General features: G+C 44.1%; 1 protein-coding gene across 1 annotated transcript in view; it reads right to left on the reverse strand.

Annotated features, from left to right (window-relative positions):
* Window positions 1–12,891, reverse strand: part of SPOCK3 (SPARC (osteonectin), cwcv and kazal like domains proteoglycan 3) — a 1,200,438-nt gene that overhangs the window by 36,724 nt on the left and 1,150,823 nt on the right. Inside the window, exon 9 of the mRNA XM_069243980.1 lies at window positions 11,440–11,577. Coding sequence (XP_069100081.1) covers window positions 11,440–11,577 — 138 coding nt within the window. The remainder of the gene's footprint in view (window positions 1–11,439; window positions 11,578–12,891) is intronic.

Here is a 12,891-nt window from a genome sequence, read left to right on the forward strand (position 1 = left end):
CATTTCTGAAAAGTAGAAAAACTTCTGAATTCATCAAGGGGTCATTTGTGTAGGTCCTACAAGATTTTCTTACAGAAAATAACAGCTAAAATAAAAACATATTGAAATTGAGGTAAAAAAACAGCCATTTTTCTCCATGTTTTACTTTGTAACTTTTTTCTGCGATGTCAGATTTTTTAAAATCAATATACTGTTATGTGTGATGGACTCTTCTGGTTGCGGGGATATATAGGGCTTGTAGGTTCATCAAGATCCCTAGGTATCAGGAGATCGCCCCTTGGAGGAGGAGACAGAGGGGCTCAGCAACACAGAGAGCCCACGCAAAAGCAGGCAGCACCTGCAGGAAAACTTGAACATGAGTTCAAGAAAACTGAGCACGGCGGTTAGCTCAACACTAAAAAGGAGGGCCACATGAAGCCGGTGGTCAACTCAGCGAGTTGAGCAATGCAGGACGGAGTGCTGGGGACCTGGGCTGTGCTGTGCATGAAGGATTCCTTGCAAAAGTGCACAGAAGCCCTAGCAGCTACAATTCACACAGTACACAGGATTACTGTCTGGTATGGGGAGGCAAGGACTTACCTCCATCAAATTTGGTCAGATGGACCACTGGACTGTCGGGGTCACTTGGATCCAGCTCCTGTATTCCAAGGACCATGCTCGTCATGATGAGAGGGGACCCACAGGACCGGTGAAGCAGAAGTTTGGTGACCGGTTAGCAGGGGGAAGATTCCATCGACCCATGGGAGATTTCTTTGTGGTTTCCAGTGCAGGATGAAGGCAGACGGCCCCCAGAGCATGCACCACCAGGAAACAGTTGATAAAGCCGGCAGGGTTAGGCCCTACAATGTCGCTGATAGTCTTCTTGCTAATTTGTTGCAGTTTTGCAGGCGTCCTGGAGCAGTCAGCGGTCGATCCTTGGCAGAAGTCAAAGAGAGAGATGCAGAGGAACTCTGGTGAGCTCTTGCATTTGTTATCTGAGGAAAAGCCCACAGGAGAGACCCTAAATAGCCCTCAGAGGAGGATTGGCCACCTAGTTCGGTAAGCACCTATCAGGAGGGGTCTCTGACATCACCTGCTGGCACTGGCCACTCAGAGGCCTCCATTGGCCCTCACACCTCTGGTTTCAAGATGCCAGAGGTCTGGGACACACTGGAGGAGCTCTGGGCACCTCCCCTGGGGTGGTGATGGACATGGGAGTGGTCACTCCCCTTTACTTTGTCCTGTTTCATGCCAGAGCAGGGACTGGCGGTTTCCTGAACCGGTGTAGACTGGCTTATGCAAGGAGGGCACCATTTGTGCCCTTTAAAGCATTTCCAGAGGCTGGGGGAGGCTACTCCTCCCCAACCCTTAACATCCATTTCCAAAGGGAGAGGGTGTACCACCCTCTCTCAGAGGAAATCCTTTGGGCTGCCCAGACCCCAGGAGGGCAGAAGCCTGTCTGTGGGTTGGCAGCAGTGGTAGCTGCAGTGAAAGCCCCAGAGAGTTGGTTTGGCAGTACCCGGGGTCCATGCTGGAGCCCCGTGGATGCATGGGATCGGCACCCCAATACCAGATTTGGCATGCAGGGACAATTCCATGATCTTAGACATGTTACATGGCCATATTTGGAGTTACCATTGTAAAGCTACATATAGGTATTGACCTATATGTAGTGCACGTGTTTAATGGTGTCCCCACACTCACAAAGTCTGGGGAAATTGCCCTGAACTATGTGGGGGAACCTTGGTATATAGATGACTTATAAGTTACTTAAGTGCAGTGTAAAATGGCTGTGTAATAACGTTGATGTTATTTCACTCAGGCTGTAGTGGCAGTCCTGTGTAAGAATTGTCTGAGCTCCCTATGGGTGGCAAAAGAAATGCTGCAGCCCATAGGGATCTCCTGGAACCCCAACACCCTGGGTACCTAGGTACCATATACCAGGGAATTATAAGGGTGTTCCAGGGATACATTAAGAAGAGGAACCACTGGAAATTAAACATTCTTCCCTTTCCATCTGTATGTCTCCTGTTTAGATTGGTGTTTTTGGGCAAAGTTATTCCCCTAAGGGGGGGGTGGAGCTTTTCTTGCCCAAAGGTGGCCACTCTTTGAGCGAGCTCCTTCATCTGTAAATATCATCCTACATGATCCTCCGTCAATCGCAGCTATGAAGCTACCTAACTGCCTGTTATGAATGCTGTGATTCCTGTTAGCCCCGCCGCTGCCAAAAAATCCCAGATAAACAGTGCTTAGGACCCTGTGCCAGAAGACAGCAGACTTCTACCTGGCCGCTCCCCTATGATAGCTGCGGGCCTGCTGCAGAGGATCGAATAGCCGGAGGTTGATTTTGGGATAGCTCGAGACTCCTGAGGCCTGAGGGCAGCCCCACTGCTCTGCTGTGATGCACCAAAGATCGAGCGACACACTGATCTTTGGAGGTGGACCAGCCTGTATGAACTGCTTTCGGTGGAAGCAGAGTGACTCCCAGCTCACTTTGTGAGCTTGGCACCGGAGCTGGCCTTGCACTGAGACCTGTCACCTGGACACTGGAGAGAAGGTGAGCGAGCATCCGGGGGTCCCAGGGATAGTTAATACTCACCCGACATGGTCGCATGGCATTGGGTCTACTAAGACATAATGCCACACACTGTAGGTGCGTGGCAGCAGTGCAGTTTGTTGTGGCCTGCCGACCAGCAACTACACATGGTCACTGGCCAAAACATTGCTTTTGGAATTTGCCTCTACCCTAAGATCAATGTGAGAAGTCTGTTTGTTGGACGGTATAGTTGGGCTGCCCCCTTGCTCTTGTATAGAGACATGGCTTCATGAGCCCACATACATTGAATTACCTGCATTGGGCTAAAAGCCTGCTTCATCTTTGAGGTCTACCAGACAACTGCAGGTAAGGCCTGCACCGAGCAGATGTTCCCCTTGTGTGAACGATGCTGCAAGAGTCTAAATTTGGAGCGCTGCAGGCGATATTGCCTACCCCCCACACTCTCATCAGCCACAATGCACAAACTGATAAGACACAAATGAAGCTTCAGCTCAACCTGCGGAAAACCTCGCCCACACATGGAAGGTACGGTCTGCCTGAGATAGAACCCTGTACCTCCAGGCAACAAATGGGGGATGAGCAACACCAAATTTGAACAGCTTTGCAGCACAGCCTCACCAAAGTTGACATGAAGATAGATGCCCTCACGTATCGCATGGAAAGAATGTCAGAACATGTTGACAAGCACATGGAGCACCTGAACATGATGGAAAGGTCTCAGAGGCTGTGGATGAACAGGTCTCAGCTGTGAGTGTCCAGAAGCAGCTTGAAAAGAAACTACTAACACTGCAAGCAAAAGTGGAAGATTTAGAAGCCCACTCTGGCGGAATCTACCAATGTTGGGAATATGTAAACCTTTGTGGAAAACCTCCTCATAGAGCTGTGTCGGCAAGAGTCCTTTTTTGACATCTTTGTGGTAGAGTGTGACTATCAATCTCTGGCACCCAGACCAGTGCTGGGGTCTAGACCTCACCCGATTATTGCTAGATTGCTCAATTATTGTGATCGGGGTACGGCACTCCACTGATCACTGAAACTGCAAACACTCCACTACAAGGGCACAGAACTTTCTATTTTTCCAGATGCTACTGCAGGAGGCATGATGACAGTTCCTGCCAGCCAAAGGGTAAATTTCAAGAACTATGCTACTTGAGTGTGACTGTGGAATGCAAAACTAAGATCTTCACTGACCTGAAACTTCTACAACAATTCCTCAAGCAGCAAGAAGGGACATATGGAAGGTGACGATCCTCGAGGTTGGAGGATGGTGAGCTGGGGTACTCCCAAGCCATTGAGGGACTAGACTGATTGCTGTATTGTCTTCAGTGCTGCTTGAATATATGGCTGCTATGTTACAACCAATGCTATGTGTTGGAGGCTGGCTAGTAGTAGGGGTAAGTACACACCAGCCACCAGCAATAAGTCCACTAATCCAATGTTGGGTCTAGTCCTGGTCTCAAAACATCAGACACTGGCTCAACCCCTGGCAACGAGCAGACAGGCTTAACTTAGGAGGCAGGTATGTAACGCAATTAAATACCCCAATACAATAAAAAAGTAAGATGCAGCACACAGTAAAAATCCCACAACAATTTTTAAAAATAGGAAGTATTTTTATCTTTAAAAATGATATAAAAATTTCAAAAATCCAATATAAGGAACTGGAGATATGAATTTTTAAGGATTAAATACAAAATTTCCTTTCTAGAGCTTAGAAATCAATAGCGCCAACCGAGGACATCTGGATACACTAGACTGGGATCAATTTACAACTTGAGGCTGACTGCTCTGGAGCCCTAATCAGATACACTGAGCGGGAGGTCTCAAACAAAGTTTTACCTTTTGACTTGGTGATTTTTCTGGAGGTTTTTCTCTCGTCGTCGGGCGAGGCCACTCGTAAGGCCAGGATCTGATGCGATGTAGTTGGCTTGGGTTTCTGCAAACACCTGTCAAGTCCTGGAATTCTCGTTGATGGGGAAAAGCTCCAGAGCTTTAGCAGGACAAACCTGAAATTCAGGCTTGGTCGTGGTTCGTCGGCAGAGGCTTGACTCTTGTCGACGGGTCGGTCATCTTGTGGAGCTTCTTCCCAAACTTGCTCCAAACTTCTGGAAATTCTTCCAAAAGTTTCTCTTGAGGGTTCAACATTTCCCAAACACAAGTCCAAGGGTGCAGAAGCTCTGAGATGGTCCTTGGAAGTTGGGACTACAAATCCCACAATGCACCTTGCCAAATCCTTAGCAGTCCAATGGACACACTCTAGGCTGGGGACTTTTTATGACAGTTGGTGAAGGCAAGTTCTGTTAACCTGTTGCTTTCAGGGACTCCACTCCCAAGTCATTTTTGACGCAAGGCAAAGTCCTTAGGGCTGTTGTTCCAGTGTGCAACAGACAGAGTCCTTTGGGTTGTAGAACAGGGTTCCAGCACAGCAGTCCTTCTTTTCTTGGTGGTTTCAGGCAGCAGATCTAAGTACCTATGCAGCTCCCAGATATTTATTCAACCATCTTAGGGGACAGGCAGATGGGGCACCCCGTCCAATAAGATGCAGGTTGCTACCCAAATGCAAGACAGCTTGCTCCAAAGTGTGCCATTTTCTTGTCCCACACAGCACTGCACTTTAACATCCAAGATGGATGATTTCTCTCCAGCAGAGAAAGACCTGGCTAAACCAACCTACTAGTGTGGCTCATTCCCATCAACCCTCCCCCTCCAGACCATCTGCAAATACCATTCCTCGGCTTGCTATCTGTCTGTGGGGTAGGTCTGACTGGCATTCCTTTTTGTCCTGTTCTCTTTGAAGCCCAGTTCCATTTACCCAGCCCCCTTTCTGGCCTGAGTCCTCCAGCTGCAGTGCTCCCTCCACCAGATCGCCTCTGTTCTGTGCAGGCCACTTATCACCTGATCAAAGCATCCTGGCTAATCCTGTTAAGACTTGCCAATCAGGAGTAGTTTTTAATTTTTTTTACAATAACTTACAATAATAAAAGAAGGTATTTTTGTGTACATACTGGTGGCACTATATATTATTGACAGACTGTTCAACTGTCTCAATATGAGTATTGTTTTCTGATTAATTCAGTAGCAGGAAATCCTGATTGATTACATATTATTCATAAGTGAGTTTCATATGAATGTTTGTTTTCGTTGAGATGACTCATTCAACCTAGCCATGAAGATAGCGAGGCCCTGACCATTAAGGATGAACAAGGTGAGCATCTGCATGGAGTGGATCAGGTGAAGGATTGGTTCCGTCGTTACTATTCTGATCTTTACACCTCCAGGGTCACTAATGAAGAGCAGACTATTACTGACTAGTTATTCCATACTACAGTGAAATTCCTGACAGCGGCACACAGAGAGTGACTCATGGCACTGCTCAGCTCCTCAGAAATTGTTGCTGCATTGAAAGACATGCCAGGTGGGCTGACAGTGGCTTTCTATAAGGCCTACCAGGACAGACTCGTACCACATTTAATTAGGCTCTTTGAGGAGATGGTGGGAGATGAGTAGCTACCCTCAACGATACTCGAGGGCTTGTGGATCCTTTAAGTCAAATTTTGCAAACCAGCTGATCACTTCTCATCCTATTGGCCACTTTTGCTCTTAAATACAGACACAAAAATATTTGCCATTGCTTTAGCTAACTGATAAACACCTTTGCTCTCAGGTATTGTGTGTCCCGAGCAGTCTGGTTTCATACCTGGCTGGTCTCTCTTATACAATCGTGTTACTCATTTAGGTGCTATCACCCTTATTGACCCTAATGTTCACACTATGGCGATCTTCTCAGACACAGAAAGGGGTTTGATTCTGTTGAGTAGGGATCCATGCTTACTGTATTGCTTCATGCTGGGGTGCGAGATGTTTCCCTAAAACTGGTCCAGGTTCTCCATACTGACGCCACGGTGCAGATTTGTGTCAATGGTTCGGTGTCAGAGTCACTACACATTTGAGAAGCATGCGCCACAATTCTCCCTTGTCTCCGTTGCAGTATGCGCTTGCTGCTGAGACACTGGACTGTGCGCTGAGGGAGTACCATGCTCATCGGGGTATCCGTTTACCCCATTATAATCTGGCAGTGTCTGTGCATGCTAATGATACACTCCTGTAGGTTCGACTTCCTGAGCATAATCTCTTGCTGGTCTTTATGGAGGTTATTCTCTTTGGAGGGCATTCTGGAAAGAAAATCTCTGCTATTCCCCCTGAATGCTGCCATGGCCTCAGTACAGCTTGAGTACCCCTTGAAGTGAACCATGGACCCAGTGCGCTATCTGGGCATTCAGTTGCACACCGTCCCAGAGGTACTGATGTTAGAAAATTACAGGAAGGTGGTGTAGCGCCTCATTGAGGCTATAGACCATTAAATTTAGCTTATAATAGGGAATGAGAAAAATTAATGTTGGGACATGATGGAAACTCTTTCCTCGTACCCCACAATATACTTAAAAAGTAAATTCTTCTGTTGACTTGCACTAGAAAGAATTTAGGGGCATATTTATGAGCCCCTGGCGCTACCAGAGCAGCAATTTTTGTGACGCTGTGGTGGTGCAATGCCCTGCGCCATATTCTGCAGCACACACAGAAAGAGCAAAATGCCAGACTTGAGTGTTTATGTGCAAGAAGTTGTCCCTTCCTGCACATAAACAATCATTTCAAAATTACCATTTGTTTATGTGCAGGAAGGGACACCTTCCCACACAAACAATCAAACCCCTGAGTGGACATCCTTGCAGGATGGTGCAAGGATGCCTGTGTTGGCGCTAGGCAGCTCAATTTAGCCCCAGCACAGGGGACAACACAGGGGTGCGCCCTATTCAATTAAATACTGCACATCCCTGCGTTGTGAAAATGACAGAGCACGGCGCTGCCAATTTCGGCGCAGCATTGTGCTCCGTCATTTTCCTTTAAATAGGGGCCTTACTTTAGTGCTAGTTAGTGCTCTTGAGCGATTCGCTTATAGTGCACTACAAAGATAGTACGCTTGACCTGAACGTTCCTCACAGGCACTAAAGTAGTTAAATATTTCCATGGTGCTTGTTACTGTTCCTTTATGACCATATCATAATAAACATAATAGTATAGTTATAAACAATAAAAGTAGCAATCTTCTAGAACTTGTGCACTCTGATGATTGTATTAAAAGTAGTGATTTGTTAGTGACTCTCTGCTCGTGTTTACTGCACAATTGATATAATTCTTAATCTTTGTAATAAAGAGTTCTCTTAATCAGTTTTGCTCCAGTATCAATTGTCTTTTATCAGCGTATTACAAAGCTTAAAGGTCCTTTGATGAAACACAACAGGGTTTGGAAACCACATTCCTTTAAAACAAATGTCCATTGTAAACAAAAGCACATACTCAAAATTAGACCTTAAAACAGCAGTTTAGCTTGCATCGTGCATAATAAACAATAATCCACAAACCTGTTAGTAGAACAGTCACAGCTTGTTTGTTCTGACCATGAATTAAACAAAACACAGTGTAAAGTTTCCACTTACTACTCCTTTAAATGCTTATTCTCTTATGACTCATCTGTTCACATTTCATTTAAAATCACCTGGAACCTAAATGTACTAAAACCCTGTATAGTCTGGATGTTAATGCTCTTTAAAGACTAATAGACGGTAAACTGATAACATCCGAATGTGAAATGTGAAGGCAGAGCGCTCAAACCAGGTCTGTATAGAAGAAAACATCCTTCTGGTCGTACCGCCTGCTGGGCACACTCCAGAGTCTACGAATTAGCTTGTACCAGAGCAAAGAATATGCACTTGCAGTCTAGCTTTGAATTCTATAGGCTCAGCCAAAGGGATACCTATAAAGAGATGGTTTCTCCAAATTTGATACCTAACTTGCCATCCTCCGCAGTAGATATTTAGGGAAGCCTCCTATCTATGTTTAGCGTAGAAAAAGATGAGGGCTAATAGTTCTAAGCTAAAATGCTTGCATCCGCTTTATTAGCATAGATGGCGTAAGTTTCCGGATTTTACATTACTCTTGTGCAAAAGTTCTATGCACCGTTTGCCGTAAGTTTCAGACGAATGCAGGGTTTGCTGTACAAATGTACTGCAACTGTACAGGAACAATGTGAATGACAGAAAATAAGTTGTTGTTGTTACTAGTGCTTTTGTTTTTTCCCACTATTTTTAGCACAAAATGCATCCTTGCAGACACTTCACTAAATTACAGTGGCAAATGCAAATTTTGCGTAATTGCACATAATTTCTATGAAATGGTGTGTAACTACATAAAGGCAAATTATGCAAATGTTGAACACCACTAAGCTGGGTCCTCACTCTCCTGTATACAACATGTACAACCCCACTCTGCAACTTAGCTCCAGTTTCTGAATATGGATCAGCACTACCCTGATCTTATTCAATAAATCTTCCCCTTCTTAAGATATATGAAATGCCAGACTGACCAAAATGTACCTCACTGATGTGACATTTATAAATTCCTATCTATTGAATCATTTTTTTCCAGTGGAGCAGTCGCCGAGGACCTCAAACGTGGAGTCATTACCCTGGGAAATGGTCTGCAGAACTAGATAATCTTTCTAACTGCAGGCTGGTCTTCGGTCTACATGGTGCTGCACAGGGCCTTGAAACAGTTATCACCCGCTAATTGTTTCCAGCATGAAGACAAATGGCCTCCTAAGTGACTGACTTACAGTCAGGTTTCCGACCCTGTCATTGCACGGAAAATACTCTTTTAAATATCAGTATTGAACAACTCAGCTGCTGAGACCAGGGTCATTGGTTTATTGGTCCAATGAGCTGTTTACACCACCGGACACCATTACATAGAAATAGACAGTATACTTTGGACCCCATCAGTGGAATGGCGGTGACCCAGTTTACGTTGTTCTTCAGAAACCCATCTATCAAGTAAAACTGAGCCTATGCCTATATACACCCAACCCTAATTGTCATCAATATTAAATATTGTTTACTTGCACTGCCCTTGGTGTATCTTACAAATCTACAAAATTAGTTATCATATCTAAATTGATGATACACCGTTCTATCTAGAGCATGCTGATGAATCTGAAAACCTCTTCATTTTACCTAATTTGATCGCATATGGTCACCTCTGAATGTAGAATATCTGGCTCTACCTTAAGGGTGACAACAATGAAATCCTGCTCCAAAGACCCGTCTACCATCCCTCTCTTACTTTTATTTTGGCCTGAGAAATTCGAGTCTCTTTCTGTTCCCTTGAAAAATGATCACACTTTGGGAATATTGCTTTATCTCAGAATATTATATTGAGGCATTTCTTAGTAAATAATGTGCTTAAAATATTGCTTACGAAAGCATTTCCTCCATCAGTACAGATTTTCTATTACTGACTCCAAAGAGACAAAGAACGGTTGTTAGGACACTATGGGCCAGATTTAGGAGGGCCTACCACATCATTTGTCTATGCTAATGTGGCCCAACAAGGCCAAAATTGCTGTGCCAGATTTGCAAAGTGGCGCAATGCATGCATTGTGCCACTTTGTAACTGCTTGCAACACAATATGCCAGAGCCAGGCATTATGTATGACAAGGGGACGTTCCCTTGTTGGGGGGGCTGAAAATAATGGGGCAAAGAAATGCAAAAGGTTTCTTTGCACCATTTTTTTTACGCATTCTTAGTGCTTGCATAGAGCAGGCATTAAAAGGAGGTACACAATAATTTATAATGGGCCTCTATGTGGTTTGCAGGATTATTGTCAAACTTTTTGACACTAATCCTGCAAAGTGGCAAACTAGTAGCAGACATTTTGATGCTAGTTCCCTAACTACACCATAGTGCTCTGTATCTTTCATATGGCACACACATGGTGGCATTAAGGGGCCGCTAAGGGGCTCAAGAAAAGCAGCACTGCATTGGATGCAGCACCACTTTTCTTAAATCTGACCCTATATGTAAAACGATAATCTGCCAATGATAATTTGGTACCACACCAGGAGTACTCCTTGATCTATAATTTATCACTCCAGGAAATGTTTGAAAAACAGCATTCCGTCATTTACATCAGAATGAGGTCTACGTTTACTCCATTGCTATCAGAATATCTATCTCATCCACACTGTTGCCATGCCCAGCATTGATTAGTGGACAGGTTTCCCCAATGTATCCCTCTCACAGCATGTGTCATGAGCGCCTTGACGCAATATGGCAACATAACCCATACCCTGAGAGAACTCCACTAGCTCCCTGTGGCAGCCCGCCTCACCTTCAAAACAGGCGGCATCATTTACAAAGCTGTCATGCCTGGCATTCTATGTATTTGGCTGATGAGTTCACAATTTTCACTTGTTGACAAGTTCAGCACACCCGCAGCCAGGACATCATCAGCCTAAAGCTGAAGAAGTGCCAAAAAAACAGGAAACAGGTCTTCTCTATCTGAGCACCAAGGAAGGTACTACAACACCAACATCCATTCTGACTTTTCCAGACCTGCTACAATTTAGGAAAGAAATGAAAGACTGGTATACATCTGCTCCCAGAATGTAGCTACTCCTCCAATCACATGCAAACTGTATATTTGCCTTTGACCCTGTGCAGCACCCCACTGCCTTATGGCTAGGTATGCACTGTACAAATACCACATACACACATTCACGGAAGAACGGAATGGTGTTGTTGCCTTATATGGAGAGGCATAGTGAAACAGATTCAGGGTATTTTGCTTCCACTTCTCGCTCTGTCAGGTTACCCTATAACTGCATGTTGTTTGTGTCTTAGGGCCTGACTCCTCGAGTTTGCGAAAAGTTGGAGGATGCTTGTCTCAAACAAGACCAGTCATTGCATGCTGAAAGGAAAGTAAAAGACTGGATAATAGCCAGCATGGCGTGTTTAGGAGAGGTGCACTGTTCAATGAAAACACACCTAAACAGAAGGCCTCTACTTACCACAGTCCACAGCTCCATTTGTTCTTGAGCCCGTCAGTTCATTCCCATATCTGTCAACACACCAGCAGAGCCCCATACTTTCGTGACACTGCGTCGCTTTGTAGTATCCATCTTCATCACACATTGGAACATAAACTCCTAAAAAGATATACATTTACTAAATGAAGTCCGTTATTCAACTTTACAGAGTGCTACTGTGCACAATCAGCGTGGATACAGGAAAACGCCACCACTGTGTCTCTTGTATTTTAGGCTTTAGTATCTGCGTCACAAATAGTATCGGCCGTTAGATTGGGACACTTGTAACTTGATTTTCTTGATATACTTCACCGTCAAGAAACGGATACGTTCAAATTGTGTGTATAGTTGTCCTCAAAATATGCCATTATCTTTTTATTATATTTGAAGTTGGAAAACACACACTTCAATGGGGCACAACTCTATAAATGCATTTTTGAGCTATCAGCCCTATCGAAAGCGTTAAACTGAGGACACACATTCAATATTAGTACATTTAAACATAAGTACAAAACTGAAATGTCATGCTATGCAACTCCTTAAGGTGAAAATAAAAAAATAAACGGGTGAAGCACTCACTGGAGCATTAGCTGTGTACAGGTGAGACATAGTTGTGAAGGAACGTGAAAGTCAGACTGTTTGCAAGGAATCGACACATTTAGGACTGTCTGTAAGTAACAGAGTAGGAAAAGTGAGTTTTATTACTACCTTTTATAATAATCTGTGTAAAGTCCTTCATTAAAAAAAAATAATGATAACCAGAAACATGCAGTCGGTTTCCTTCCCAATAGTCAACAGGCAAGTTCAGTAAATGCTGTTGTACAGCAGAGCTTTCTTTCCAACTATTTTCTGTCAACAAAGCACTTTCAGTACAAATACAGATAGTACTTATTCCCTTATTATTTTCTTTTTGTGATTGAATCACTGGCTTTTCCGAACTGATCGACAGGACGGGGTTTAATTTGATTTCTGATAGAAGTGGTATTTTCAACCAAAAAAGTCAGACAAAAACAATGCCTTCTGTAACTTTTGAATTTTCGGTTACTGATGGGCCAAAGACTTTAATAATACTTGGATCCTGAGTTAGAGGTGGGTGGAAAATGTAAAATCCTCCCCTTTTTGTAGAAAGAGTGATAATCAACAGTGGAATTCACTCCAGAATTCCCTACAACTGAGGAGATTCTGCTCTTGGCCTCGACTCCAGATCTAACACTTCCTCCAGAAATTTGAAACCTGAGGGTTGATAACCAAGTCTGAATCAACATCTAAGTTATTCAGATTTTGGTTAAAATAATGAAAGTCACTTTATAGGGGATTACAATGGTATTAATCCTAACTCCTTCCCCACAACCCCTAAGATTGTTGTGGGTGTTGAATTTTCAACAGATTTCACAGAACCACTGGTTATGAGATGGTGACTCTCATTGATTAGCG

Source organism: Pleurodeles waltl, chromosome 1_2 (assembly GCF_031143425.1).
Source record: "Pleurodeles waltl isolate 20211129_DDA chromosome 1_2, aPleWal1.hap1.20221129, whole genome shotgun sequence".
In the NCBI taxonomy this organism is placed as follows: domain Eukaryota; kingdom Metazoa; phylum Chordata; class Amphibia; order Caudata; family Salamandridae; genus Pleurodeles; species Pleurodeles waltl.